Here is a 13,295-nt window from a genome sequence, read left to right as displayed (position 1 = left end):
AATTCTCAGGGGAAGACCTCCTCTACCCAGCATTTCAAGTCATTGTTGTTAGATGGTATCCTAATATATAAACACATTTTTATGTTTATATATACTGTTTTGTTAATTTTTTAACAAATTTTGATGTATTTTTGAGGAAAAAAATCACAGTCTTGCCCAGGTTGACTGGAACACAGCCTCCTAGTGCTAGGATTAAAGGCTTCAATTTTTAAGACAGTTTTACAGTCTCACTGTCTTAACTCAGCTGGCTTTGAGCGCTTGCAAGTGACTTCTGCCTCAGTGTCCTAGGTTCTGGGACCCAGTTATTGATCTGCCCTTATTAAAAATAATACTCTAAGCATTGGTGATTTAGCTCAGTAGTAGAGAGCTTGCTGTCTGACCCCAACACTGAGTAGTGATAGGTTCTTTCATAAAATACAATGTCTTAAGAAAGGTAAACATTTTCTAAGAAGAGATAAACATGTTAGTTGAGAAGAAAGTAAGGTGATTTTTAAGTGGCTTGGATGTATTTTCAATTATAGATTCTGGTCTGAATATAAAGCTAAACACTGAAACTTTTGAGGTGAGCAGGTGGCAGTGAGTAGTGGATACCTGGAAAGAAAGGGAAACATGCTGTCCCAATCAACTAGTAGAACACGGGCAAATGCCAGAGGAATGATGATCCTGTGAATATGTACCATAGATGTTAGCAGTTGGGTGACTGCACAGGCCTCTATTATAGGAGAGTTCCTCAGACAATTCTGTGTTATACAGAGTACCTGTTAGATACCATCACTTCAGGCCTGCTTTTTCAAAAACTATGAATCAAGGAAAGCAAACCTGATACCCCATGCTATTATCCTGAAACTGTTGAGTGCTTCCTGGGACCTGCCAGTTCTGTCTTAGTCAATAGGTGAACAAATCTTCACCCACTATTTTTCTCTGCATTTTATTTTGCATTGAGGATTGCTGTTGCTCTAACTTCTTGTCTCAGATTGTCACATGGCAAAGAGAATTTACCTACTCCAACAGGGAAACAGTCTAAGCTCTTTCCTTAGGATGCTTTGGGGTACATAGTCTATTTTCCTATGACTGTTAGGTGCTACCAATATCATACCACAAGCATGCATTATGTACCTGTTGTTTTCCTCATACTGGGCTGGACATAGGCAGGGCCCTGGGTTAAAGCAAACTGTTGCAGTCCAGTTCGCATTGCTGATAGAAATCACCCAACCAAGAGCAGCTTCTGGGAAAAAGAGTTTTATTTTGGCTTACAGGCTTGAGGGGAAGCTCTATGATGGCAGGGGAAAATGATGGCATGAGCAGAGGATGGACATCACCCCCTGGCCAACATAAGGTGGACCATAGCAACAGGGGAGTGTGCCAGACACTGGCATGGGGAAACTGGCTATAAAGACCATAAGCCCGCCCCCAACGATACACTCCCTCCAGGAGGCATTAATTCCCAAATATCCATCAGCTGGGAACCTAGCATTCAGAACACTTAACTTTATGGGGGACACCTGAATCAAACCACCACATTCCGCCCCTGGCCCCTATAAACGGATATCCATACATGATGTCAAATACAATGCATTCAGTCGGACTTTAAAAGTCCCCATAGTTTTTATCAATTCTAATGATGTTCATGCATCCCCATAGTCCAAGATCTTTTAACTGAGCCATAATACCAAAAAAATAACCTCAAAAACCCCATAATAGCACAGAATAAATATTCACACTGCAATAGATGGCATTGGGCATAGCAAAGAAATATTCAACCAATATAAGATTTAAACAACCAGGGAAAACATCAAACTCTGTAGCTTCAAGTCCAACAACTTTAGCCAGTGACAAATCTTCAAGTCCAATAATTCTATTTTTTTTAATTAATTATTTATTTATTTGAAAGAGACAGTCACAGAGAGAAAGACAGATAGAGGGAGAGAGAGAGAATGGGCGCGCCAGGGCTTCCAGCCTCTGCAAATGAACTCCAGACGTGTGCGCCCCCTTGTGCATCTGGCTAACGTGGGACCTGGGGAACCGAGCCTCAAACTGGGGTCCTTAGGCTTCACAGGCAAGCGCTTAACTGCTAAGCCATCTCTCCAGCCCAAGTCCAATAGTTCTAACCAGCAACAAGTCTCTGGCATTCCAATTCTGCCACTCCAGCTAGGCTACTCACAGTCCTGGAAAACTTCATTGGGGCCGGCAGCTCCTCGGTAGCCATCTCATGGTCCCAGCATCTCCACTGGGTCTCCACTGCAAGCCACGGTTCATCTTCATGGCCCCATGGGGTCTCTATGCAGTCAACCAGCAAACCCGCTTCACACTGCCTATGGCCATTTCCAAAACACAAGACCGTGTTGCAAACTCAATGACCCTCTTTCCAGCATTTCTTATACTCCACAATACCAGGTAGGGTGCCAATTTGTTAATCCAGGGGGGAATAAAGCAGACTTTGAAGAACAGGACACTCCTTGAGCACTCAGGCCCCTTCAAAAGAGTCTACATTCTTCTTGTTGCCCCAGCACAGGTCAGCTAGCCCAGTCTCATAGGTTGTAATCTCTCAGTTGCAGCTGAACAGGCAACAGTTCACCCAAAGATTTTCCTTTCTGTGCCATATGCCTCTGCTCACACCAGTTCATTTCTATGCAAAGCAACCCTGCACAACTTCTCAGGACATGGGCTTAAGGGCAAGCTTCTCACACAAACTGCTAGCCCAGTCCAAGCAAAGCTCTTTCTCACCCTCATAAGCCAAACCTCACAGTCCATAGTTCTTACTGCATTCAGGTCTTGCAGCTCAGACCAGAATAGTCCATCAAGCTGTATGTACAGCACTGCAAGGCATTTCTTAGACCAAGGTTTCAAATCCTCCCACTTTCTTCTTGAAAATCAACTCCAGAAGACCAAAGCCACACAGTCAGGTGTCTAGCAGAAATCCCACTTCTCGGTACCACTTTACTGTTGCAGTCTGGTTCGCATTGCTGGTAGAAATCACCCAACCAAGAGCAGCTTCTGGGAAAAAGAGGTTTATTTTGGCTTACAGGCTTGAGGGGAAGCTCCACGATGGCATAAGCAGAGGGTGGACATCACCCCATGGCCAACATAAGGTGGACCATAGCAACAGGAGAGTATGCCAGACACTGGCATGGGGAAACTGGCTATAAAGCCCATAAGCCCGCCCCCAACAATACACTCCTTCCAGGAGACATTAATTCCCAAATATCCATCAGCTGGGAACCTAGCATTCAGAACACCTAACTTTATGGGGGACACCTGAATCAAACCACCACACAAACCTAAGATATCTGACAGAGTATGCCAGCTCAAAGTGTCCTGCTTCTAAAGATCTCAAAGTAAAATGTTAGGGAAAAAAACAGAGCCTAACTACCCTCATGTCAGTGGGCTATTCCTACAAATCAGATGACAAACTAGGTATCCTGCTGGCCAAACCAGTTCTACTGTGCATGTGACTTTATAAAATATCTTTGTTTTTTTTAAGACTTGAACATATTTTGTCAGAGATCCAGTTTACCATAAGTCTGCCATTTTAACTTGTTCAAAAGCTTGCCAAAATATACAGTGAGTTGGCTGCCTGACCCATTGGGTATTTTGAGTACCCACCCCTGCCCAGCATCCTAGTAGTGAGATCTTTACATGTCTGTGTTAGTAACCATTCTCAGGCTTATAATTGGATCAACCATATTTTCCCTAATTCTACCTGGGAGAGTTTGTTCCCTTGAGAAATAGCAGGAAAATGTTTGTCATAGCTAGTTGGCCATGAATACAGTGGTTGTTTCTGCCTTTCAAAGAATGTAATATCTTGGACTTCATTGAGAGGGTCAATGTCAGTTCCCAATTTTAACTAATTGTAAATATGATTAACTAATTATTCAATATGATTTCTGTGTTTGCAATCTTGTATCCATATCATTGTACAACATTTATAGAACTGGATAAAAAAATTTTAAATGTTTATGTGATACATTATCATTGTGCAAATTTATGGGAGACAGTGATAAATTGGTACATGTATATAAGTAATGATGAAATCACATTTCAAACATCTATCATTTCTTTGTGACCAGAATCTTTTTTTTTTTAATTTAATTTATTAGTTTTCTTTTCAGTAAATACAGGCAGTTTGGTACCATTATTTAGGCTCATCTGTGATCTACCCCCTCCCATTAGACCCTCCTTGTTAATGAAAATGGGTCGTGCATTGTGGAGTTAGCCCCCAGTTATTAGTATGATAAATGTCTCTGCAAATCATGACCCAACATGTAACTCTGACATTCTTTCCGCCCCCTCTTCCGCAAAATTTCCCTGAGCCATGTTGGGTTCATTTTTGGTCTGCTTCAGTGATGAGGTGTTGGGGGCCTCTGAGGCTTTGGCTCTCTGATTTGGTAGGAGTTGATTTTTCTCTGCATTGATCTCCTTACCCTTTGTGCTGGTATCCGGTTCACAGGAAAACATCACCCTTGCTTATTTCGCCAGTTATCCTTAGTTTCAGTTGGGCCCCTTTTGAGGTATGTTGGGGCAGCTCTCTTCTTAGGATCTGCATCTATCTGGAAAAGAGAAGCAGATTCTCCAACGGAGAGTAAGTTAGCACCTGGAAAATTGAGATAACACTTACTTTTTTGATAGACAGTTTGATAGGTGTAGGCCCTCTTATACCCCGTGATTGATGGTAGCTTGATATTGAAGAGTGGGCTTGTGTTTGGGTATGGTTCTGACTTGTTTTCCAGCTCCAGCTAATGGTCTAGTACCACTGAGTGGATCAGTTAGCCAAATCAAGAGCAATTGATTCCTCACCATGGCTGTGTACCACTATTGCACTTGTGTGGGCATCACATCCGGTTATTTGTTGCTAATTAGGTTAAACAATGTGTTGCTTGGACAGATCTTGGTCATTTCCCCCAGTCGCCTATGTAGCACCTTCTGGCACTAGACACGCTGACTGTCTGGGGACTGACTCTCTCCTGGCTTCCAGCCATGTCATTCCATTTTACGCGTCAACTGCGTATGGAGTCTTCAGCAATAGGGTCTTACCACTGGCCTTTGGTGGGTCATCAAGTACTCTGACAGAAGTCTGTCATTGTTTGGGGAAACCTTGTAGGTTTCTCTGATCAAAAGCTCATTGTGGATGGTAGGCCCAAGCTGGAAGTGGGGGTTACAGGTCAGTGTCCACTAAGAAACTGAGGAAAAAGATAACTAATATACAAGAGTTAGAGAGGAGAGAGGAGAGAGATAGAGGGGAGTGGGGGAGAGGGAGGGAGGGAAGATGTAGGAGATTTAGGTCAGTCTTGATCCTACCCTCTCCAGTGTCTTGTGGTTCAGGTGTTTCCTGTAAGGGTCTAGTGAAGGTTCAGCCATTTGGTCTGTCTTTTAGGAAGTAGAATTTTATGGTACCATTGCCGTTTGGGGTGACCAGAATCTTTAACTCATCTCTTCTAGTTGTTTTGAGATATATGATAAATTGTTACAAACTGTTGAGCTTCCTGGGTACCTAACCAACACCAGAGCTAGTCTATTTAACTCTACTTGACTCTATTTTGGCGTTCATTATCCAGCCAGCCTCTATATCCCCTTCCTCCTATACCCAGTGATAACTATTCTACACTCTAGGAGATGGATTCTTTTACCTTCCACATAAGGAAAAAAAAACAAAACAAAACTGTATTCTTCTCCTTCTTCTCTGCCTGGCTTCTTTCACCTAGCATCATGCCTTCCAGTTCTATTCACATTGCCACAAGTCTCAGAATTAAAAATATATATATATATGGCTGAGTGATATTCTTTCATGTGTACGACATTTTATTTAATTATTCTTCTGTCAACTGATTCTGTATCTTGGCTATAATACATAAAACTAGAAGTTTTAAAACCAAATACAACAAAAAGACACAAAACTATTTCATGGTTCAAAAAAAATGGCTTGAAATTTTTTCTAAGTATAAAATATATTGGAGAAAATTGGGAATCATTTTGAAATAAATATATTTGCATTTTACATTTTGCAACAATTAATTAAACCCATTTAGCAAAAGTTAACTCAGATTTAAGAATAACCTGTGTGTTCAGAAATACCTTGAGTTAGTATTACAAATAATAAGCAACATAAAATACATTGGGTGGCTTAGTAGATGTCCAGTAAATAAAAATGGATTGTTAAAATGTAATTTCAGTAGGGAACATATAATAATTAACACTAAATACTAAAGACCAAGATGTAATTTTAAGAATATTTGAAATGTAGTTTTGATTTTTAAACCTTTTTGCCACTTTGAGAATATAATATAATATAATGTACATGAAGATTGAAGAAGAGGCTGTCTGGGTATTGAGGATTGAGCCCAGGGCCACACACATCCTTTGAGCATGCTTTGACAGAGCCATATCCCTGGTCACTAAAGATTTTCATCAAAGAATCATATCTCTGCAGGGAATTTGGCTCTTTGCCTTACCTCATTTAGTTGCTTCTAATTTCATATCAAGGATGAGCATAGGGCTTCAAGATGATAATTTAGTTGGGCCTGATAGAGCAAGCCTTTAATCTACTTGGGAGGCTGAGACAGAAGGATCACAAGTTAAAAGCTTGTCTGGGCTACAGTGTAAGTTCAAGGATAGCCTGGGCAACTTAGCAAAGCCATGTCTCAAAATAAAATTTACAAAGAACTGGGGATATAATACTCAGTGGTAGAGTTCTTGCCTATCATATGCAAGGCCCCAAATTAAACTCCCAGCAACACACACACACACACACACACACACACACACACACACACACACGTATTCACAACCATTACAACCATTTAATGATTTACTGGTTTCTCCTGCCAACCTGGTAGGCCAGGTAGAATTAGAGCTCAACTGGAAGCCATTTTGTGGAAGTGGAAAGGTGGATTCACAGGTCATCTGGAAGAGACTGACCTTTTAATTTGGATGTAGATTCATGAGTGTTTCCTGTAGACCAGGTTGAGACATGGTCATCAAAGGCATGAGAATGAGACTGGTTCAGGTTCTATGTGATGAGATAGTCTGGAGAGAATACAGGGCTTCTGCCAATGAAAGCTGGTTGTGGTGATTTTAATAGAATAGATGGCCCCCAAATATATTCAGTTCTTGATTGTAGTTTGCATCTGCAGCCACCTGGCTGGAGCCAATGTCACTGGGTGGATCTTAAGGTGTGGTGGTGGGTTTCACATTTCAATCTAAGATATGCAAAGTGTGCCTAGCAGGAGTTCCTGAAGTGGACAATAGCTTTTGGCTTTTTGGCTTATGCTTCTTTCTCTCTGCTTGGACCTGTGAAGGCAGGCCAGTTTCTTCTGCCATTATGGAACTTCCCCTGGATCTGTAAGCTTCAGTAAATATCCCTTCCTCCATAACTGTGACTGGTCTGGAAGTTCATCTCAGTGAACCTGAAGCTGTCTGTTACACTGGTTTTTAGATGCATGGTTATGGCTGGCTACTTGGATACTCCACCTACACACTTAAAAGAGCGTGGCTCAATACCATGCTGTTGCCATTTTGAAATTCACATTGATTGATGAACAAAATGTCGCTTGTCATAAATTGTTGGCATACATTTGGGAAAATGGATGAAGGGGGCCTGGTACTGGGTTATGGGAGAGATACCAAGAATTTAATGAGGAAAGAATAATTACATTTTTTAAAATTCATTTTTTAGAGAGAGTGAGATAGAAATAGCAATACAGAAAGAGAGAGAGAGAGAGAGAGAGAGAGAGAGAGAGAGAGAGAGAGAGAACACACATGCTTGAGAATCAGTTGGCACATCAGGGCCTCAGTCACTGAAATGGAACTCCAGATGCTTGTACCACCTAGTGGGCAAGTACAACCTTGTGTTGGCCTCATCTGGCATATGTGGGATCTGGAGAGTCAAACATGGGTGCTTAGGCTTCACAGTCAAGTGCCTTAATCACTAAGCCATCTCTCCAGCCCTATTTAAATTTATTTTTTAGAGAGAGGTAGAGATAGAGAGAGAGGAAAGAATAATTTTAACTGTGCTTCATGTTCAGGTAAAGAAACAGGGAGATCATTCCCACCTTTCTTCTTTTGCCTCATCACCCACCTCCAGAGCCTTCAACCCAGAGAGGATTAAAGGAGGGAAGAAGGTTTTGATAAATGGAGAGAGGTAGTCATAACTATTTCCTTCTCATGAATTGGCTATAAGACTGTAGCATATGCCAGCTATGGAAGAGATGGGGTGCTGCCATAGATATTCAGATAAACTACCTAAGTTTAGGCCCTAGCACCCATTAAAAACTGGATGCTGGAGTGTCTATATTCCCAGCACACCTCTTGTGAGAAGGGAGGGAGATAGAGTAGAATTTACAGGAAGCTCACAGGCCAGCTAGCCTGGTAAACTGAGCAGTGAATAAGAGACTATGCCTCAAATTAGGTGGAAGGCAAGGACTGACATCTGAAAGTTGTCCTGTAACCTCCACATGTGTCATGGTAAACATGCACACATGAACTCATGTACAGACATGCACACATGCGCACATGCACATGCAACTAAAAAAGAAAAGAAAACCGTATTCTCCTGGTTGTCCAGGGGTGTTTGTCAGAGCTATATCACAGATAGTCAGGGGAAAAGCAAAGCACAAATGGTTTTGCCTTTGGAATTGCCTCTGAAGTGATATTAAATCCATGCATGATCCCATAATAGAATGTGAAGAGTCCAGAAACACCCTTTATTTTAAACTTTAAAATGATACTCTGAAAGATAGTTTGGAGAAATTGGACTCCTAATCACAGCAACTAGGAGGAACATCTTGCGTTCTAGGCCACCTAGGCATAGTCTCTTATTCACTGCTCAGTTTACCAGGCTAGCTGGCCTGTGAGCTTCCTGTAAATTCTACTCTATCTCCCTCCCTTCTCACAAGAGGTGTGCTGGGAATATAGACACTCCAGCATCCAGTTTTTAATGGGTGCTAGGGTCCTAAACTTAGGTAGTTTATCTGAACATAGTGAATTTCAGGTCAGCCTGGACTACCTTGCAGAAGAGAAAAAAATTAACTCTCAATCTAATTTGGTAAGTGGGGAAAGAATGGTTTCCCCATGTCATAGCTCTTGTGTATAACCGGTGGGTTTCTGTAGAAAGCATATTTAACATTTGAGAAAATTAATATTGATTTATTATAATTTAGTTTTTTCAATGACTGGATGATGTTAGTAGATTTAAAAATGACTGCAATTAAAAATCCTGAATAAGTTTCAATATATTTCTATTGCTATGTTCTATTTTATATAAAGACTAATCATAGAAAATTTTATTTGATATTCATTGTGTGAGTGTAAAATTAATTTTGTCACCAATGGACTGACATTTGGAGTAAAAGGAGGTTGCATTCTTTCCTGAGATTCTGTGAATTATATTTTAACGTTCTTTAACAATGAAGAGATAATTTTATTTTCTTGAAATTTCTGAAGGCTATTAGGCAAACCTTAAAAGTATAAATGTTGTATTTTATAACAAAGAATTTCAAAAATTGCTTAATTTTTCCATCGAAAATCCTTATGACGTCTTTCTAGCTAAAAAAAGAAACTTGATGTTTTTGTTGTAATTATTCTGATTATTCAAAATATAAATTCCATAATTACAGAGATTAATTTTATGAAGTTAATTGTCAATGTTTTAATTTTACTTTGCTTTAAAATTTATTGTTTTGCACAAATTTATACTTAGATACAACTGCATAGTGTGTATTGATCATGGATTTTACTTTAAATTGGAAAAAACTTCACCTAGGGCTGGAGAGATGGCTTAGCAGTTAAGATGCTTCCCTGCAAAGTCAAATGACCCTAGTTCAATTCCCCAGGACCTACATAAGCCACATGCACAAGATGGCACATGCATCTGGAGTTCATTTGCAGTGCCTGAAGGCCTTGGCATGTCTCCTCTCTCCCTCTCTCTCTCTCTCTCTCCCCCCCCCCCCCTTCCTCCCTCTTTCTCTCTCTAACAAATAAAGAGTGTGGGTTTATTTTGGTTTACAGTTTTAGCTATGTTAGTCCATTGTTATTTGGCCCTGTGACTTTGAGCCCATGGCAGCATAGATAGTCAGAGTTGGGGCCCTGTAGCAGAGGAGGCCTTTTCATGTCATGGAGACCAGTCATCAATACGTGAAGGGGAAGGAAGTCCTCAGTCCTAACAGGGCTTTCAAATATGACTTCCTTCTTCAAGCCCTTGCTGCCTAAATGTTCCACTGCCTCCCAGGAGCACCAAGGCCTGCCACCTTTCATGCTTTCATCATATGAATATTTGGGGGCCACTTGAGGTCTAATGTACAGCAGGAAGAAATTTTAAAAACATATTGAAGGGCCCATCATGCTAGACAGATTGGAGGTCTCATGGACCTTTAGCTCACCACCTGACATGGTAAGCAACCAGAGCAGTGTGAATACCATTTGGAAAAGTGATCTCAGAATCTCATTTTAAATGTCTATGTATTTTCACATCCATGTTTAATCCATTACTCTGATTTTATTGCAGGCTCGCAGGAAGGAAGTATTTATTCAGGAAAGGTATGGCAGATTTAATCTGAACGACCCCTTCCTGGCACTCCAGCGAGATTATGAAGCTGGTGTGGGTGACAAAGAGAAGCCAGTTTGTGCCAACCCCCTCTCCATCCTGGAAGCTGTCATGGCCCACTGCAGAAAAATGCAGGAGAGGATGTCCACGCAGCTGGCTGCTGCCGAGAATAGACAAAAGAAGGTACTGTGGTATTCAGTTTATTTCCCCTGTGGCAGTGTGCAGTGAAGAAACCAACACTGAGGTAGTTGTGAGTTTTCAGGAAGGATTAGGATGAGTTCTTGGAAATGTAACATGCTTATAGGTTGGTTCTGGTGTCTTTTTATCATTAAAATATTTAAGATGTAACTGAAAATAATAGGAAATCATAAGAGCAGCATGACAGAGAAGTTGTGTGTCCTGTGATGACGTCTTTGCTGGGAGTGGTCTTCCTTGGCCTAGTACAGTGAGACGCCTTAGCTGCATGTTGGCTCCGTGTAGCAGTGCAGCCTGAACTCTGATCATAAGCAAATATCTCCACTTACCCTATTCAGAGTCTATCTGAATTACTGTCTGGCAGACACACATGGTGGTGTATGCCTGCACTCTCAGCTACTTGGAAGGTTGAGTCAGGGAGATGGTGAGTTTGAGACAGCCTGGGCAACAGAATGTGTGAACCCCTGCAGCCAAAAACAAAAACTAAAGGGCTAGGGAGATGGCTCAGCGGATAAAGTACTTGCTACCCAAGTGTGAGTGTCTGGACTTAGGTGCCCAGCATCCACCTGAGGTTTCATGTCTGTACTCCCAGCGTGCTTATGTCAAGAAGGGAAGCTGAGTCGGGAAAACCCACTGGAAGTTCACTGGTAAGCTAGTGTGGTATACAGAGCACTGAGTAATGGGGGACCCGTCCTCAAAGAAGGGGAAAGGCGAGGACTAACACCTGGCAGTTGTCCCCTGACCTCCTCGTGTGTACCTGTACTCCTATACAAGAACATGCACACAGATCACATAGATTAAAAAAAAAAAGGCAAAACCAAAATTAAATAGTTCTTTGCAATTAGAAATTTATTTTATTTTTCATCATTTCTTTGGAAAATGAATATAGCATGAGGAGAGTAAAATGAGAGTTGGCATGGTACATACCCACTGCCACAGCGTAACGTGATCAGAGCAAAATCACTCCTGGGTGTGATGGCTTTCACAGCTGAAAAATGGGTTTGTTCCCTTCAACTGACCTCCTTCCCTCCCCTACCAACACACTGAAATACATGCTTCAAAAAACAATGAACTTTGATAAAAGCTATGATCAGCCCTAAGAAAATAGAAAATTTTATTTTTATCCCAAAGAGCTCCCATGACTGTTGTCTCCCATTATTGGCAGGTTGAGGAAGACCAGGAAGCTGTTGCTATCTGACAGGATTAGCATTACAACTAATAGTTTAGCCCCATTATTAGAGCATAAACAAATGTGCTTCTTCTGTTTGTCCTCTTCAGAGAATTCTTTATGCCTCACATAGCCTGAATGTACCATACTTAAATCTTTATGATGGTATCATGTAAACTGTGTCTTTTCCCTGTAATATTGTCTTTCATTCACACATGTATTGCCAGTGTTGTGGTATAGCCAGCAAATAAAAGAAGGTATTTTCCCAAGTATGATACATGACAGAAACTAAAGCATAGAGTAAAATAGTGAAAAGGAGAATTCATCACAATATGAAGCAAATCACTTTTACTTGGAACTGTACAAACTCTCTACAAAGCCATGCAGACAACCACTGAGGTCTCTGGAGGTTTGCAGAACTCCCCGCAAACCATGTAAGCAGAAGCCACTATATTTCAGCTGATGTCACTGAAACTCACTTGTGTTTCTTGGGTAGGATACATTTCAATTATGTTCTTAACGTGTCAAATGAGCTATGAAATGATAAATTATTTCTGTTGGATTTTATGCTACATTTTCAAAATTCAAGAAGATTTTTCATTTAATATGTAAAATGCATACTTTCCTAAATTTTACTTTATTCTGCATTTTACCATTTGTTTTCTCAGAGAAATGAAGGATCCATTTCTAGTTGAATCAAAGATTTCATTATCTAGCTAATTTTTTTTTTTTTTCCAAATCAATTTACATCCTGTTTGCTTCTGAATGACTGGGTCATTTCCAACCTGGCTGGGAGTGAAAGGAAATTGTTTCTGTCCTATGGGCCTTGAGAGGCTAGTATGAAATGAGCCAGTGGGTCTGTCTCCCCATCTTTACAGGGATACAGGAGTCCTTTATGGCCAAGCTCACTGGGTGTACAGACTCAGTGAAGGGTCACTTAGACAGGGGGTATTGCCTTTTGTGTTTACACAATATTCTACTCTAGTAGAATACAGTGTGTAAAAAGAGCGAGAATTTATATTCTTACCCTGTATCTTGTGAGGAAACTGTCATTTGATAAAACCAGAAACCCTAGAGCCATATTTTTCTATAATGACAAAATAATCTGTCACCTCTTGTACTCAAAGTAAATATTTTAACCAGATGCCTTTAGCTCTCTGACATATAGAGTAAATTATACCGTTAGGAATCTAAAAATAATAAGGAAAAATAGCCTTTATTTTAAATGAGCCCCATTCCTTAAATCACTGTCAGTGTAAGTCTGGGAAAGCCAAGGCCTATTATCTACAATTCAAGTATTTATTATCGAACACTGCTGTATCTCTTTGGTAATTCAAAGACATTTGGCCTAAGCACTGCTCTGGTTGGGCCTGCATGGCCCAAAAGGGGTTCTGTGAT

At 40.8% G+C, this 13,295-nt stretch overlaps 1 protein-coding gene across 2 annotated transcripts in view; it reads left to right on the top strand.

Moving 5' to 3' along the window:
* Cttnbp2 (cortactin binding protein 2) overlaps nt 1-13,295 on the top strand; it is a 183,867-nt gene that overhangs the window by 76,549 nt on the left and 94,023 nt on the right. For both annotated transcript variants that reach the window (XM_045160199.1, XM_045160197.1), the window contains exon 3: nt 10,496-10,717. In XM_045160199.1, coding sequence (XP_045016134.1) covers nt 10,496-10,717 — 222 coding nt within the window. The remainder of the gene's footprint in view (nt 1-10,495; nt 10,718-13,295) is intronic.

Source organism: Jaculus jaculus, chromosome 10 (assembly GCF_020740685.1).
Source record: "Jaculus jaculus isolate mJacJac1 chromosome 10, mJacJac1.mat.Y.cur, whole genome shotgun sequence".
Lineage (NCBI taxonomy): Eukaryota > Metazoa > Chordata > Mammalia > Rodentia > Dipodidae > Jaculus > Jaculus jaculus.
The sequence above is the reverse complement of the archived record's forward strand: the minus strand, read 5'-3'. Positions and strand labels throughout refer to the sequence as shown.